Here is a 17,216-nt window from a genome sequence, read left to right as displayed (position 1 = left end):
CCACCCATCTCTGCTGCCGGCACACTCTCAGTGGTGCGGAGGAGAAACTATGAGACACAAGGAGAGCTACACAGGACCACAGAAGGACATCAAGTAAGCAGCAGGACTCATATCTGCAAGAAAGAACAGGAGGAGTTGGACAAAACGACCTTCAGTGGGCCACTCCTGCATGTTTATGACCAACATGTCAAAATCAAACAGGATGAGGGTCTGGCATCCTTTAGCAGGACCTGCGTCACTGGCAGATCCACCTCTGGTACCCTGATCTCTTCACAGATAATGGGAACAAAATATCCCCCAGTTTCTCCAGACTTGTATCGGTTTTAAATGCATGCTTAGCTGGTTTCACTGTTGTAGTTTTGCTTTTGAGTTCTTGGTGTTTAATTTACTTAGGTTTCTTTTCTGGGTTCCCTTTGTATTTCCCTGTGTTTCTGTTCCTCCCTCTGTCCCATCTTTCTGTCTCTCTGTTTACTCTGCGTCTTTCGGATTGCTTCCTATTTTACTTTACTAACGACTAAAGTAGTTTTATTTTGCATCTTCCCAATTCCTTGATTGTGCTCACCCGTGATATTATTTGTAACTCTTCAGTGTACAAATAACCTGTTTGTACATGTATATACACGTTTTAGGTAGCAGTTCTAAAAAATTACCTAAATGGAACCTCAGATGAAGAATAAATGACATAATACACTTTACCATTATTTATTTAACAAAAACATTCGAGATAGCTGCCGATCTTCCCAGGAGTAGATGTCCCAGCAACTTCACCTCAAGCTCAGACTGTGCAATGATCAGAGAAACTACAAACCCCCACCAAGAGCTACATCTCAAATCAGAAGTAACTAGACGAGGCTAATAGACAAATATGTGCATATGAACCGAGGTCTTTGTTTCTGTGATAAAAATGGTTCCAAATATGAAGGACAGTGTGATGGCTTGATTTCAGAGATATTAATCTCTGTCTCTCTTCCACAGCATGTCTTTTATCCCGTCTTCCTTCTCTCACCCCAACTGGTCGCAGCAGATGGCCCCGCCCCTCCCTAAGCCTGGTTCTGACGGAGGTTTCTTCCTGTTAAAAGGGAGTTTTTCCTTCCCACTGTCGCCAAAGTGCTTTCTCAGAGAGGGTCATATGATTGTTGGGTTTTTCTCTGCATGTATTATTGTAGGGTCTACCTTACAATATAAAGCACCTTGAGGCGACTGTTGTTGTGATTTGGAGCTGTACAAATAAAATTGCTCTCTCGCCAGCACACACATCCAGCTCCAGTGTCAGCTGTGTTTGTTGAGGGAAGTACTGGTTTATACAGTTAGGTCTATAAGACTATGGCAATGACAAGTTTTGTTTTATGCTTTTTTTTTATTACTTCCTGAAATCTTGATTGAGCGGGTTCAGCTCAGGTGCTTTGGATCATCATGTCTTTGCAATGTGAAGCTCAGTCTGATCGGTTTTTCAGTTATTTGGCGGAAACTGAGCAGAGAATACAGCCCTGTAATTCAATTCAGTTCAATTCAGTTTTATTTATATAGAGCCACATCGCAACAACAGTCACCTCAAGGTGCTTTATATTGTAAAGTAGACCCTACAATAATACATACAGAGAAAAACCCAACAATCATATGAGCCTCTATAAGCAAGCACTTTGGCGACAGTGGGAAGGAAAAACTCCCTTTTAACAGGAAGAAACCTCCGGCAGAACCAGGCTCAGGGAGGGGCGGGGCCATCTGCTGCGACCGGTTGGGGTGAGAGAAGGAAGACAGGATAAAGACATGCTGTTGAAGAGAGACAGAGATTTATAATTGGTATTATTCAATGCAGAGAGGTCTATTAACACAGACCTGAGTGAGAAAGGTGACTGAAGAAATACTCAGTGCATCATGGGAATCCCCCAGCAACCTACGTATGCGACAGCCTAGTGTTTACTGATGATGTGACTGCTTCTCTCAGCAGTCACATCATCAGTAAACACTGGTGACCTGGCTCCTCGACAGCCATACATGCCCGTAATGTTGCCTTCACCGTGTTTGCCACCTTATCACAGATGAAGCTGGTTCAGATCATCAGCTGTTTCTCTCCTTTTTCTGTTTTCCAGGACTGTGCAGACTCTTTTAGATGTTTTCTAGCAAAGTCTAATCTGTCCTTCCTGTTTTTGAGCGTAACCAGTGGTTTGTGCTTTGCTATAAACTTTCTATGTGTACGAGTATAAAGCTGTCCTTTGATGGTAGATCTTGACAATGATACCCCTACCTCCTTATGTTCTTGACTTGATTAGATGCTATGAAGTTGTTTTTTGGCCACTCTTAAAGTTTTCTCTCTCTGATAGTTTCATTTTAGTTTTTTAAACCACTTCAATGAAAGCTGAAAGCCTGCACTTTGATCTAATTTTAATGGACCCAACTGTATATAGGCAGGCGTCTTTGACCAGCAGGATGTGGAGGTTCCAAAGGGGCACTCAGTCTTATCCTTTCTTTGGTCTGATGGTGTTACTACTGCTGATATGTTTTAAAGGCACCCACAAAAGTGATCGATTGAACCCTGGTTTAAATTAAGAAACAATTGTAGCTCATCTCATGTGCTTCTTAAAGTTCAGCATAAAAAGTAAAAGCTGTTTCACTTTGTTTCTAATAGCAGGTAAATTTGTGTGCTGGGCTATTTTGGCACTTACAGCTGAGTTACGGCACATGCAAATGTGTGCACACATGCTTGAGAAGGGTTAGGGAAAGTTGGCCAGATGTGCCGCAAATTTAACAACTCATTTGAAATCTATGAACCACAGGATTGCCCATATATGGTAAACCTGTGGCCAAGTAGTGAGCCAGACTCACCAGCACTCTTAGTTCAGGCCCAAATGAAGTCCAACAATGTGGGTCACAATTTGGGCCAAACGGTCTGAGGTACTATGGACACGATTTACTTAAAACACAAATGTAAAGCAGGATTTTTAGGGATTTGTTAGCTTCATCTGGATGCAAATACAGGAGGACCTTGAAGTTCACCACAGGTTCCAAAACATTTACCTCCATAAGGGTTTTCCATAATTCCAGGACTTTATTTAATGCAGCTAAATGGCATAAAAAGTCCAGTTTATCTGTTTATTAAAAGGCAGCGAACTGGGTTCAAAACTTGCTGAACTGAGCAGTCACTTTATTTTTCTAATCAGCATTTTGTGTGTGTGTGGGCGGGTTGCTGACCTTTTATCGGATGTTGAAAGTCGGGAAACTGAAGGTCATTTTCTTTGCTTGAAAAGGGTGGCATCTCAAAAGTGCCAATAATAGAGTACAGAGTTGATTTATGTGGTGAGGGCTGCACTGCTGGTTATGAGGAGGAAGTGTCTGCAGTCAAGTGTGCTTTCCTGAACTTAGCTTTTTTTTAGTCTGCTGGATACTTTTGATCTACTTTTGCAGCACACGACCCTTGAAGAGAAAGAAAGAAAAGAATTGAAACAAACTGCGTATTTTTGGATCATCTGACTTGAAGTAAAGTCCAAGAAAAAAAGGTCCAGAAGTCTGAGACATGGAGGTGAAAGGTTTCTATTCTGCATGTGATACTTAAAGCTTAAAATGCACTCAAGCTGGCATGGAAGTTGGTGCAAAACCCGATTAGATCAGATCATGCTGAGTAATGTAACTTTCTTCATTGTATCTATATTTTAGGTTTTAGTACAGCACTGAGCCACTTTTCATTTCTTCCAAGAATTGGGGCATCATCCAAAGAAGAGCTTTGAATGTCTTTCAAGAAAACTGGAGAACTATTCTTGAAGATTAAGAGGGTGTGTTGAAAAATGAAGGTGGTCATACCAAATACTGCCTTTCAAGCTTGTTTGAGTCACACATATAAATCGTTTTAAACTAGCCATTTCCCATTTCCCTAAGAAAATAAGCAGTTAATCAGACAAGGGTTGATTTACAGAGGCAGCCTGCTTCTAGCAGAGGATGAACTGAGGGGTTGGACCAAAGCCCAGCCAAAGTAAATAAGGATCATTTTGAAATGTGAATTGTGCAGAGCTACACTAGTAGATCCCAAAGATACAAATATGTAAAAGAGTAGAATACGGCCACCTTGAAGAATAAGAGGAGATGAATGTCACGCTCTTCCTCGCTTTGAAAACTGAAAATAAAGAAAATAAAGTTAATTCCCAAGATTTAATTTTATGTGCAAACTTGTTAAGTTTCCATGTTAGCCACAAATCTCTTCACTCTGTTTAACCTGAAGAGAGGAAAGACTTGTTTGATCAATGAACGGGACCTGCTTTTCTTTTCTTCCCCCTCAAGTTGATCTTCTGAAAGTGATTTCTATTTTGGTTTGCCAGCTGTAGAGATCCATGCACTCCACTTATAAACATGCAGGAATGGTTTGTTTGAAGACTTTCAGTCCAGTTTCAGAGCACAAAAAGGTGAATTATGGAGTTCCACAGCCTTTCATGCTAAGACTGTTTCTGTTTGCATTATAGGTGGTTCTCTAGGCAGTATCATTAGAAGGCATTGAATACATTTTCACTGCTATGCAGCTGATACCCAACTTTATCTATCCATGAAGCCAGTTAACCAATTACTTAAATTGCTAGAATGTTTTAAAGACATAAAGACCTGCATGACATCCTTTCCTCCTTCTAAATTCAGGTAAGTTATTGTACTTGTCCCTAAAAGTGTTAGAAACATGTTGTCTAGTGAGATTCTTACTCTGGACGGCAGGACCTTGGCCTCCAGTAACACTGTGAGGAACCTTACAGTCGTTTATGACCAGAATATTTCCTTCAGTGCACATATTAAACAAATATGTAGGACTGCTCTCTTCCATTTGTGCAACATCTCTAAAGTTAGAAATATCCTGTCTCAGAGAGATTCAGAAAAACTAGTTAATGCATTTATTACATCTAGGCTGGACTAGTGTAATTATTAGGTTGTCCAAATAACCTGCTTCCCATGTGTTTATACACCACTCTGCATTTAAATATTAGTCATTACTCATTTCTGCCTCTTTTCCACAGTGTCATTTTTCCAGTCTTTCACGGCAGATAGCTGCCCCTGCCTGAGCCTGGTTCTTCTGCAGGTTTCTTCCTTTAACCCTTTCACACATAGTGGTCACTACAGTTACAGCTATTCAAAGGCTGTTTTCTTGTATTTGTGTCAGTGTTGATGGTAAACATGCACATAAACCACTACATTGGGCACTGATGTATCACTCCATACCCTGCCACCCACTCCAGAGGTGATGTTGTCCACCTAAGTGAACATGTAAAAGACTCTTTGAAAAGTACATGTTTAAAAAAATTAAGTTCAAAAATCTTTTTCTTTTTTTTCATGCCTACAGATGAATAAAAAATACTTAAGAAAACAATCCTGATTGAGGTTGTCATAATTCATGCATGAAAGGGTTAAAAAGGGAGTTTTTACTTCCCAGTGTTGCACATCGGGGTTGTTTGGTTGTTGGGGTATTTTCTCTATTACTATCTTTGTCGTACATCATAAAGCACCTTGAAGAGACTGTTGTGATATGGCGCTATATAAATAAAATTGAATAGAAGAAGCATTGAAAAAAAAATCAGTGCTCTTTGCAGACACTTAATGTTGTCTAATGCTATATTTGCAGCGATCACAATGTAGTTTAGCTAATAATATATATTTTTTTTACATTTTGAGGCCTGACAGTGTTAATAACATGGCAAACCTCAGCCTGATATCTGAATGCTGCTTCAATTAAAGGGTACAACTTAAGGAAACCTGATTTTTGTGTGTAGGAGGGAAAATGATGAAACTGTAACTGGTTTTATGCTGAATAGGTGAAATAAATGCGACAGTTTTCTTTTTTGTTTCATAATTTTTGCAGGGTGTGACAATGTATGTGATCAAAACAAAAACTGAAGCAATCACTTCTCCCACTCTGTCGATCTCCACTGTACATTTTAATATTTAAAGGAAATCCTATACACCGTCAACAGACCTTTCTGTGTCAAATTAAGGATTTTTCTACTTTAAGGAAAGTTACATTTCACACATGCGTTGGTATCTGCAGTTTCCTGTTTATCACAGAGATGGTGTGAAGTATCGTTTCTATGCAAAAGCACATTCGTGAATGACTCAGGATATATTTATTAGAGAAGCACTTCCTTCACCTTGACAGTTTTGGTTTCGGTAAGTAGTCAGTACAAACCAGGAGGTTTGAAACACAAAATTAGAGCCGGTAAAAAGATGTCGTGTTCATTTGTCTTCATGTCTTAATATTAATTGTGTAAATTAAGCCAATCCTTAATGACTCAGTCCATTCCTTAATCAAAAGAGGAATTGCCATAATTTTCTAAAATTAGTAACATAAAGGTCAATCTTTTTTACTCAGAAAAATGAAAAGGAATCAACATTGCTACTCCCTTATTCTGTATAATAAAGAAATGGGAAACTGAATATGCTGAATAAGATTTAATGCTTGAAATTGGTTAGGAAAATTACGATTGCATAAGGTGACTGTTTTGTCACCTCATGAGTAAAGGGTTCTCCGAGGAGTTGACTTGATGACTACAGTACAGCTCACCCATCATGCAGCTAAGTGTTTTTTGTTGGGGTTTTTTTGCATAAGTTAGCATAAGTTTTAGTTGCCCTAATGCCAACTTAAACCTGAATCAAAATGGATCATAAGTGCAAAAGTGACATAAAATGACAATGCTAGAAGTGCTGGAGTAAACAAAACAAAACAACTGTGACCTTATTGACCTGTGAGTAGCAGCATCACAAATGAGTCTAGATATTAAATGTTTTAGAAAACCCTCTATGTCAGAATCAGAAATACTTTATTAATCCCAAAGGAAATGTCCATGCCTCACCAGTTTGTTCTGTGCTACAGTTTGTAAAACTATTTTTACTGTATTGCTTTATGCTGCAAGGTAAAAACCTACAATATTAATGATAATAATGGATTGGATTTATATAGCGCTTTTCAAGGCACCCAAAGCACCCCTGTCACCCCTGTGAGAAAGCACTTGGAGAGAGTGGGGAGGAAAAACTCTCTCTTGAAAGGAAGAAACCTCCAACAGAACCAGGCTCAGGGAGGGGCAGCCATCGGCTGCGACTGGTGGAAAACAACACAGGAGAGTGTAGCCAAGAGTTTCTGGAGGTTGCTGGCAGTCATTAATGTCGCTTTGGTAACTACCAGGTTGATGTGGTTCACAGTAGTTTGCATGGAAAACGATAAGTTGTCTGCAAACACTCACAAAAATAGTCGCTGAATGGGAGTGACACTGAAAAGTTCAATGCAAACGGGAAATAAAGACCATTCATCTGCAAAATAAAAGATGCACAGTTTGAAGCACGTGTGCTGGAGCTGTAATGCGCAATTTTTACTTTGAAGGTGAACAGTTTGTAGTTTGTGTTGCACTTTGTCAACTTTTCCTAATTTTAAGTTTCACCATGTTGCAATTGTTTGTATCTATGGAGACTCTAGAGACTAACTCCGGGAATCAGACTTTCATGAAAGCTGGACAGGAAGTCAAACACAAGAACAGTATAGAGAAGACACAAGATTTTCAAAATAAAAGCTTCGGTGCATGCTAAACAATAGACAGACTGGATGGACATGCTGACATCACCCACTGGTTTTGAACATTTTGAATCTTAATTTTGTAAGATAATCCATTAAAAATGCGTTTTAGAAGTGTTGTGGGTTATTATACTTTATTTTTTATTTTTAAAGAAAAGCATTTTTGATGGAAGAGGTCCAGTGTGATGACTCCAAAAGTGAACGAGGCCTTCCAGACACCAGCAGCTACAGCTACCTGTGCAGGGACGCTTGTCAGTCATTACAGCCACACATCAAATAAAGTCACCCCACAGAGATTTTATGAAGGGGGGGAGTAGAAAACCATATTTAAATTTGGGTTTACAGTTGTGGAAAAATTACAAGGTTGGGAATTTTTAGACTTAATTACACCAGATCAAAACTGTATAATCAGAGCACAAACACTGTCTTTTATATAAGGATTGAGTGGCGCTGGTGTTATTCAGTCCCTTCCTGTTATTCTCCACTGCAACTCCCCGAAATGCAACACAAGTGTTGAATGTTGAATTTATTACAGTCATTGTAGGCAGGTGCATGTGGCATGCTGGGTAGACTTTTTTAGTGTTCTCTTCTATCCAACCACAAGATTGATTGATCAGGGGGGTCCCCAACATTTACTGCACATAGATCATTTTTATTTGTTGCTGGTATGTACATCTCATTTTCATATACGAGAAGCAGAGTCTAATTTTAGGGTCAGAGACAAGATCCCCCATTTAATAACTTGACAGAAGAGGAAGTGGTTAGCAGCCCCTCAGGGGCAAATACAGAAGTGCTGCTGTGCCAAGTCTGGTTGTTCTTAAGCACCACTGTTGTATTTTCTGTTCCTGATTCCAGGCAGGTTAAACCCAGTGTGAAGTACCAATACTAAATCTGTTCTGGCCTGAATTTCCACGAATCTTGACCACAACAGTTGCAGTTTACAGAACTGTCCAGTCATCAGTTTTATATCCATGCCTTCCTAAAGAAAAGCCACGATGCACCACCTAATTATATGTTTTTTGGCCTGCTGGCCCTCCACCCAGTGCATGTTTGGTTGTACCTGCTGTAACTGATTGGTCATTTCACAGCTATGAAACATCTGATCGCTGAACCAATTAATATTTTGTGTTAATGCCGTGAAAGCCAAATGGGTCACAATTCCCTTGGTTGTGGGTTCAAAGTGCACTATGGTGAATATAAGAGAGCCTGAACAGAGAAAATGCAGTTTGTCTGACACCATCGTTTTCCTTTTCCAGAATAACTTTAAAGGATATTTTTTTTGCTAATATACACTAATTGTTTTGTTTGCACCTGTTCAATAACACAAACATCTAATTATCCAGTCACATGAGAGAAACTTAAGTTCATTTCATGTTTTTAGTTTTTGACTTTCTAGTACAAGTTTTCAAGCCTTCCCATAGTGTAAACTTGCAATACGTAGGTGTGTGTTTAATCTTTGTATTAGTTGCTCCCTGGTTTTTTTTCAGTACTCCCCTGTGATTGTGTCCATTGTGTGCACCTATGTCTCATTTATCTGTATGTATAGAGTATAAATAGTGCCATCTTCCCCTTTTGATTGTCTGAAATCCTTTCTTGTGAGTCTTCCTGCCTGGATTCGGTTTTTGTTTACTGACTACTTACTGGACCCTGACTGGAAAATGTTGTTGAAAGCACAGATCCATCCTGCCTGTATCAACAGTCAAAGCTGATAGTAATGGTTTAATGGTGTAGGGGTTATTTATTTTTAGTTTAAATAACACGAGTGCTGTTTCTGACCATGTCCATGTCTTTATGACCACACTGTACCCATCTTCTGATCGCTGCTTCTGTCTCACCATGTCACAAAGCTCAGATCATCTCAAACGGGTTTCTTGAACATCACAGTGAGTTCACTGCACTCAGCTGGCCTCCACAGTCACCTGATCTCAATCCAGTAGATCACCTTTAGGATATGGAAGAATGGTGGATCTTGTGCAGCTGATAAACCTGCAGCAACTGTGTGATGCTATTGTGTCAATGTGGACCAAAATCTCAGGGATGTCCAATTTTACCTCCAGCCTTAAATTTGGAGCCGACATCTAGTAATCAAAGAAATCCAAAATTAATTGTACACTACATTTACATTTAGATATAAACCTAAATACAATATAATAAAACGTTATTATATAACAATATGAAATTATATTTATAATTTTATTTTATGACTCAGTTTTTTATACTGTAAGTGGCGATGAAATGGGGTGTTTGCCATATTTAGCTCAGTCAGCAAAAACTACAAAAAAAAACGCCAAAGAGTTCCCCTCCTTACTTCCTCTTTTTCAGCTTTATAAACCCACACTCGACTTCATTCACTCTCAGACTTTCACTCTTGCATCCTCACTGGTCCTCAAAGATCAAAACAACCATCACGAAGATGAACAAGTCACTGCTCCTGCTGGTCGCTCTGACTTTCTGCTGTTGCATCGCGTCTCTCCATGGTAAGAAAAGTAAGCCATTTGATTTTGAGGTCATTATTTTATTCATATTTACCGTCTTTAAATGTATTTTATCTTGTCTTGGTTCACATGTCATAGTTTATTTATTCTGTTTGTTTTTTTAAATGCATTAAAGTACAGTACAATAAAAAAAAACAAGCTTTTTAAGTAGGTTGTAGGTATTACCCTTGACACTTGTTTTGAGTGTCAAGGCTAATACCTGATCGTAAAGACCGCTGTTTGACTGAGCAACAGATCCATTTACTGGCTTCACTGGGGCTTTCAGCTGCATCTTAGTGGTTTGAAAAACTTTGAAATGCGACTGAAAGTTGCAAGATTTGTACAAACATATATGCATAGTAATTTTGAGCCTTAACAAAGTCAGACTGGTTTAATCTACTAAAGACTAAAATAATAACTAAATCCTTTTTTACAGGTTTTGCCCTCAACACCTGCCGCTGTAGGCGGACGGTCGCGAATCCTATTCCTCCTAGAGCAGTCAAGAAGATCGAGGTGACTCCTGCCTCAGGACACTGCCCCCGAACTGAAATCATGTGAGTACTTGCCACTGATCTGGAGCACTGGGTTGCACAGATTCTCAGTGGGGCGCAGGGTAAATTTAAAAAGAGCATCAATTTGAAATACTCTTTGGTATTAGCTACAAAGCCAGAGCAGGAAAGTTATGAGTACATTTTAGCTAATAATTCACATGTACTGTGCTAATCTAATGTTTTCCTGAAGCCTGAAGTGAAAGTTTATAATAGAAAGTTGAAACTTCTGTCAATTCCAGTGGCAAAAAAGCAAATTAGTATATATTTGTGTATATACACTATTTTTAAGGCTTTTACACTCAATAGAGCCCCTGGCAACTCTATTATAACTCTCACTGGTCTGGTGTCTGGTGTCATTTTGGTACACAGATCTGTAAACTGAAAGCAAAAGGGAAAGTTGTGCTTTGATTTCTTACTTTTAAGTCTGTGTCAGGTTTAATCAAATGTGTGCAATGTGATAATTTCTCCATTTTTAATTTCTTCACAGCGTCACCGTGAGGAATGGTAACAGGATTTGTGTCGATCCAGAGGCCAAGTGGTTTCCAGGCCTTCTCAACACTCTGCAGAAGTAAGGAGCTTTATCACCTACAACACATATAATCACATTTAATAGACCCGACATAAATAACGTTTATCTGACTTGCTGAGAATATCTTTTTAACTGAGCTGCTGTTTTCAATGAATTTTGATGCTACATTTATCTATCTTAGCTACCTGGAAACAAACATGAGTATTTTTTTCCCTCCGGTGTATATTTATTGTGTCTAAAGGAAGGAAAAACATATTAGTTGTCCCTGACAACTACACATACTAGTTTACTGTATCTGTCATTGCTTTCTGATTTGTATGATTATTGTTGGTTATTCCAGCTATTCTGACTCCATCCTTTTGTTTTGATTACAGGAAAAATGGCCTCCCAACTGCTGAGCCAACCACTGTTTCTAGCTTCTGATCACGTTTCGTGGCATATTGATGCCTTCAGTCATCAAGCTGTGAATTACCGGAGGAAGGCTGACCCACCTTCTATTTTTTATATCACTGTCTTTTTGTTTTGTATTGAACCTTTCATTTATTTTTAGTGTTTAAGGGAAAAAAATTATAACATATACAAAATACCATGATCTAAATGTGACCTTTTATACCTGATAGTATTAATGCGCTGGCTTATCATTTTAAAGAATGTATTGAAGAAAATGAAATACTGCAGTATTGATGCACAGATTTGAACTTTTATATGTTTTGTATCTGTTAGTGTTACAATTTCTTACTTAAGAAACATGTATTTGTACTGTTTGATTAAAAATGGATGATTTTAGCATGTTGGTTAGGATGGTTTTTGTCACTTTAGCACTAGGGTGCTATGACTTCAATTTATGTTGTAATTTGGATTTTTGTTTTTTTTTATATAAAAAAAGATAACAATAAAGAATTGACAAAAAGACTTAAAATGAAGTTTTATTGCCTGCAGTGGGTGTGGGTGGTGGTGATGGTGGGTTCGGGACTGTGTGGGAGGTTTAAAATCCTGGCTTTGATTTGTTGGAGTGTTTTAACTACATTAAAATTATAATTTCGGTAATAAAGTTTTCTAAAGTTTTCTTTAAACATAAAAACACAAAGCACTATTCTTTGTGAAGTATTTACTTTTAAGGCAATAGTATTGTATTTTGTATATAAACAGTTTGACCTTCAGATAAATCTATTGACCTTGTAGGAGAGGTCAGAGTTCAAATGTGACATGATGAGTTTCATCTTTATGTGGTCCTTTCTGTATGTTGAAAATCCACAATCATGGTAGAACTGTAGCTCCTAAGTTATATGGCTTTATATCAGTTTTACACCGATAAACAGTTGGGGACTTATGAAAAGTGTTTCTAAGGATAAGCTGCAATAACCCTGAAGATTTTGCTATAACTAATCAGGCTTTACATAAATGTAAATTAACATTAACATTGCGAGAAAATGACATCCCCCTTTTGAGAACACTTTCACAGAATCCGGTCGTTAAGTGATGACGTGACGAATCCTACTTCCGGGCCTAAAGTAGTCTGCGTTTAATATGGCTTTTGTGTTGTTAACATGTTTAATGTTTTGTATTTTCTTCTATTTAATCTCAAAAAGCTCCTAAAACAGTCAGTGATCACTGTTAACCTCCCTCGGCTTTTATTACCGCTAATCCTTTATTTAAGCTCAGTTTTTAAAACCTTAGGATGTAACTACAGCCCAGCCCATGCAGCAGTATATGAATGACTAACCTCGTATTGTGGATGGATTATCTCAGTTGTTCTCCTGGCTGAAGTTTGGTCCTTTTACAACATCCTGCCATGCGATTACATTTGTTCCTGACCACCGAGAACACTCATGTTAACTTTTATCGAGTGGGAAAAAAGTTAGCTTGTTTATATTATGCTAACATAGCTGTGTCGCTAGCGGCCACGTAGCACATCATTGTATACCAGCTAGCCAAACTTCAGTAACCCGACAAACGTCACTGCTGTTTAGTTTTCTGTCTTCATTTATGTTGGAAGTGATAACAGAGCTGTACGTTTGAATTTGTTTCCAAAACCCCGCAGTCAGGACATGCTATATTGTATTTAGATAGAAGCTAGCGAGCTAACTTCCTGCTAACTTCTAACTCCGTTAAATGTCATAAATTCCGTTTTCATGGATGCCTGGATGTTAAACTCAATTGTTACACCTGGTAGAGCAGAACGCTGATCATTTTATTAAAGATGAAAGACTTTAGACAGTTTTTCAACTCTCAGTAATGCCATAGTGATCGTTTGATATATGAACCTGCAGCGGAGTTTAGGTCCGAACACGGCTAGTGACATCAGACTTAACAACCGGATAAACAGTTGGGGACTTATGAAGAGTGTATCTAAGGATAAGCTGCAATAACCCTGAAGATTTCGCTATAACTAATCAGGCTTTACATAAATGTAAATTAACATGAACATTGCGAGAAAATGACATCTGCCTTTTGAGAACACTTTCACAGAATTGTATGTTCGTGTTAGAGGAATCTGTATTTAAACTTAGCCTAAATGCCAAACATGAGGCTAAGTTTGGCTTTGGTAAGAGCTGTTCACCACAGCTGAAAGTTTTCCAATCAGAGGAAGCTGCCTGCGGTGGACGCTTGTTGGACTGGAAACCAGTGTGGTGAAGAACTGCATGCCACCTTCATTGATAACAGTTTAAATGTGGTTCTTTAAAAACTCTCCTGAGAGCTAGAGTAACACCTTTGTTGGTGACTGCTGGTGGCGCATGCCCAGATTTTGTCCTCTTACCTCACTCTACCAAAACAACAGTGTAGGGATTTTTTAAAATTCAGATTTAGAAAATAAAAGTTGGTCATCTGCTCTGAAAGTGTGTGGAACTCCTGACTTGCTTAACATGTAAATTTTACATGCTTTTACACATAACCAAAGCTTCTAATAATGAAGAGTTCTCATTCCTAGCATTCGTTTCCATGTCTCACTATAGGACGTGCCTCCCTGTGTATTCCTCAGAAACACCTATCCCAATCATGATTGGCTGGTGTTCGCGACGACCATGTGAGGCAGAGCCACCCACTCTTAAATAGCTTGCGCTATTACACAGTCGTTATTCAAAAAACACTAAGTAGACACGCTGATCCCCAGCACAGAGACAGAAGCCACTTTCAAAGCCCCTCAAGAGAGGCAGATATTATCCAGGCAGCTCATATAGTGGTGAAAGTAAAGTTTCAGTCTTGACTGATGTCGCCCTTCAGCATTAATAATAATAATAATAATACATTTTATTTGAAAGCGCCTTTCAGAACACTCAAGGACACTGTACACAGCAGAATAATAAAAGCAACATAAAAGCAAGCAGTTTACACAATCATAAAAGCATAAGACATAAAACAAATTTAAAATAGCAGAGTGGAGAGGTTATGTGGGATAAGCTATTTTGAACAAGTGAGTTTTGAGTTGGGGCTTAAAGAGAGAGAAGGTAGAGATATTTCTTAAATGGAGGAAGGGAATTTGAGGAGCAGAGCAGCTGAAAGCCCTGCTCCCCACAGTGGCAAGACGGGGGGAGGGGACAGAGAGAGAGAAAGGGAAGAAGAAGATCTAAGACACCAAGATGGGGTGGTGATCTGAACCAGATCAGAGAGATATGGAGGAGAGAGCCTTAAATGTGTACAAGAGTATTTTGAAATTGATACGATATTTGACCGGGAGCCAATGAAGCTGCTGCAGGACAGGAGTGATGTGGTGGATAGAAGGGGTCCTGGTGATAATACGGGCAGCAGAGTTCTGGATGCGTTGGAGCTTGTGGATGGATTTTTGAGTAAGACCAAAAAGAAGTGAATTACAGTAATCGATCCAGGAAGTAACAGGGCTGTGGACAAGAATGATTGCAAAAACCAGCAGATGTCGCGCTAAACAACAGCAGCACATTTAAGCTTGATCAGCTGTTGTTAGAATTTATTTAATATTACTTTCTAGTATCAGCTGATGTTTGCTGGAGCCACAGCTGTAAAGCTGCTGGTCATGATATCGGTTTGGATATGTGGTGAGAGGGAAACATGCAGATGAAACCAGGAGATGTCCTCACTGAATCATCAGAGCTGAACAGGTGATGGAGAAACAGGTTTACCTTTTAGGTGACATGAATGAGTTGAAGGGAAGTTATGAACTGTTTCTGAGAGACAAATAACACCAGGATCCTGGTGCCTGTGCAGGGGTGGATCTAGCAAAGTTTTGCCAGGGGGGCCAGGTAGGGCATTAACAGGGAGGGGGGAGGGAGGGGGCACAAAGAAATACTTTTCTTTCTTATTCTCATTTAAATCTGGCTTTTTAAAATAATTATCTGAATCTTACAACCAAAGTTTTTATCTGATGTACAACGTATAGAAATCATACATATACCAACAAGACAGTACATCACTGTCACAACAGCGTTTGTTTTCATTCAAAGGCTTTATGGCTTTTCCTGTAATACCTGGTAGGCCGGTCTCTAGTCAAGATGCCTGGGCCGATTTTTTGTCCCAGTCCACCCCTGAGTCCAGCTGTGGTTGTACATCGAGCTGCATTTCCAACCTTAGTTAATTCAGACAGGGAAATAACCTTGAAGTCAGACAACACCAACAGGCAGAGCAGCTGAGTAGTCTGATGAAATATCTATGGTGTGGTACTTGACCATAAACTGTGTTTTGAATCTCATGCTGATGCCACTACTAAAAAAAGTTCAACAAAGACTGTTCTTTTTAAGGAAAATGAGATCTTTTAATGTCTCATCTGAGATGTTGTCTTTGTTTTATAGAAGGTTTATCGAATCTGTGATGTGTTTTTGTATCGCTGCCTGGTTTGGTAACCTGACAGTGAAGAATAAGAATCGGTTGGGACTTCTGGTAAAAACTGCTAGCAAAATTTCAGGGCGCTGGCAAGATGGACTTTTGGCCATTTACAATAGAAATGTGCTTAGAAAGGCTCATTTTATTATTAATTGTTTGAACCATCCACTTCACAGTGAGTTTGAGTTGTTGCCTTCCGGCCGCCGTTTTAGAGTACCTGTGAGGAAGACTAAAAGACTCCAGGTCTCTTTTATCCCCACTGCATCTTGTCTCCTCAATGGCAAATAACTGTCCTTGGACTTTTTATCACTATTATTGTCATTATTATTTTATAGTATTGTTCTGTTTATTTATATCCTGCTGCTAAACTAATTTCCCCTTGTGGGACAATAAAGAAATTGAATTGAATTGAAAGTACGTGCAGAGGCCAAAACCACAGCCCAAAAATCAAACTCTGGCTTTGGGTCACTTTAATTCTCTTTTTTTCTTGATATTTTCACTTGATAATCATATTTAGTCAGTGCACCCCAGGGTGGCTGTGGCTACAATGTAGCTGCCATCACCAGTGTGTGAATGTGTGAATGACTGAATGTGTAAAGCGCTTTGGGGTCCTTAGGGACTGAGTAAAGCGCTATACAAATACAGGCCATTTACCATTTAAATTTAATTGTAAGTGTAAAAAAGCAGTAACTGTAAAACAAAAAAATTATGTAGGATTAATTACAGCAGATCTAAATTAAACCACAGCATAAACACTGGCTTTATCATAGTGATTGAGTGGTGTTGATGTTATCTCATTTAGTAATTTACCTGCACCTCCACCTAATGCAACAGGAGTCTTAAATGTTGAATTCATCATCATTTGAGACAAGAGCTTATTTTCAGTGAATGCAGCATGCTGGGCAGAGTTTAAAAAAAACAACACATTTTTAGAGTCCTCTTACCCACATAGCAAAATTGGTACGAGCCAGATCTTGCCCACACAATGTGCTTACACATGGCCCACATACCACAAATAATGGTGGCCCAAATCTGGTTTGCCCAGATCGTGGCCCACACATGGGACAGCACAAGACCAGTTGCAGACACACTGCTGGCCCTGTGCTGGCCCAGAACAGTTTCAGCTCTGGCCCCAGATGTCAGCCTAATGTGTACCTTAATCAAGCCATGTAATAACAACATGTGCTAGAACATAATAGTGCAAAAGTAACATGACTCTGTTCAGACAGTGAATGGACTAATTTTCACATTGCGCTTTTCTACTCTCCCAGATTACTCGCCTCTGTCAGTGCACTCCAGGGTGGCTGTGGCTACAATGTAGCTGCCATCACCAGTGTGTGAATGTG

The 17,216-nt window shown here is 39.1% G+C and overlaps 1 protein-coding gene across 3 annotated transcripts; it reads left to right on the top strand.

Annotated features, from left to right (window-relative positions):
• Positions 1–9,727: 9,727 nt before the first annotated feature.
• On the top strand, positions 9,728–12,230 carry LOC146506208 (C-X-C motif chemokine 10-like). 3 transcript variants are annotated; one of them, XM_085181016.1, is made up of 4 exons: positions 9,747–10,011; positions 10,436–10,553; positions 11,038–11,118; positions 11,454–12,230. In XM_085181016.1, exons 1-4 carry the CDS (start codon positions 9,939–9,941, stop codon positions 11,500–11,502), a joined length of 321 nt encoding a protein of 106 aa, XP_085037142.1. In that variant the 5' UTR covers positions 9,747–9,938; the 3' UTR covers positions 11,503–12,230. The 3 variants fall into 3 exon arrangements, with proteins under 3 accessions (XP_085037144.1, XP_085037142.1, XP_085037143.1); XM_085181017.1 differs by having other exon boundaries at positions 9,762–10,002; positions 11,454–12,184; XM_085181018.1 differs by lacking the exon at positions 11,454–12,230 and having other exon boundaries at positions 9,728–10,011; positions 11,038–11,122.
• The last annotated feature ends 4,986 nt before the right edge of the window (positions 12,231–17,216 follow it).

Source organism: Neolamprologus multifasciatus, chromosome 12 (genome assembly GCF_963576455.1).
Source record: "Neolamprologus multifasciatus chromosome 12, fNeoMul1.2, whole genome shotgun sequence".
Taxonomy (NCBI): Eukaryota; Metazoa; Chordata; class Actinopteri; order Cichliformes; family Cichlidae; genus Neolamprologus; species Neolamprologus multifasciatus.
The sequence above is the reverse complement of the archived record's forward strand: the minus strand, read 5'-3'. Positions and strand labels throughout refer to the sequence as shown.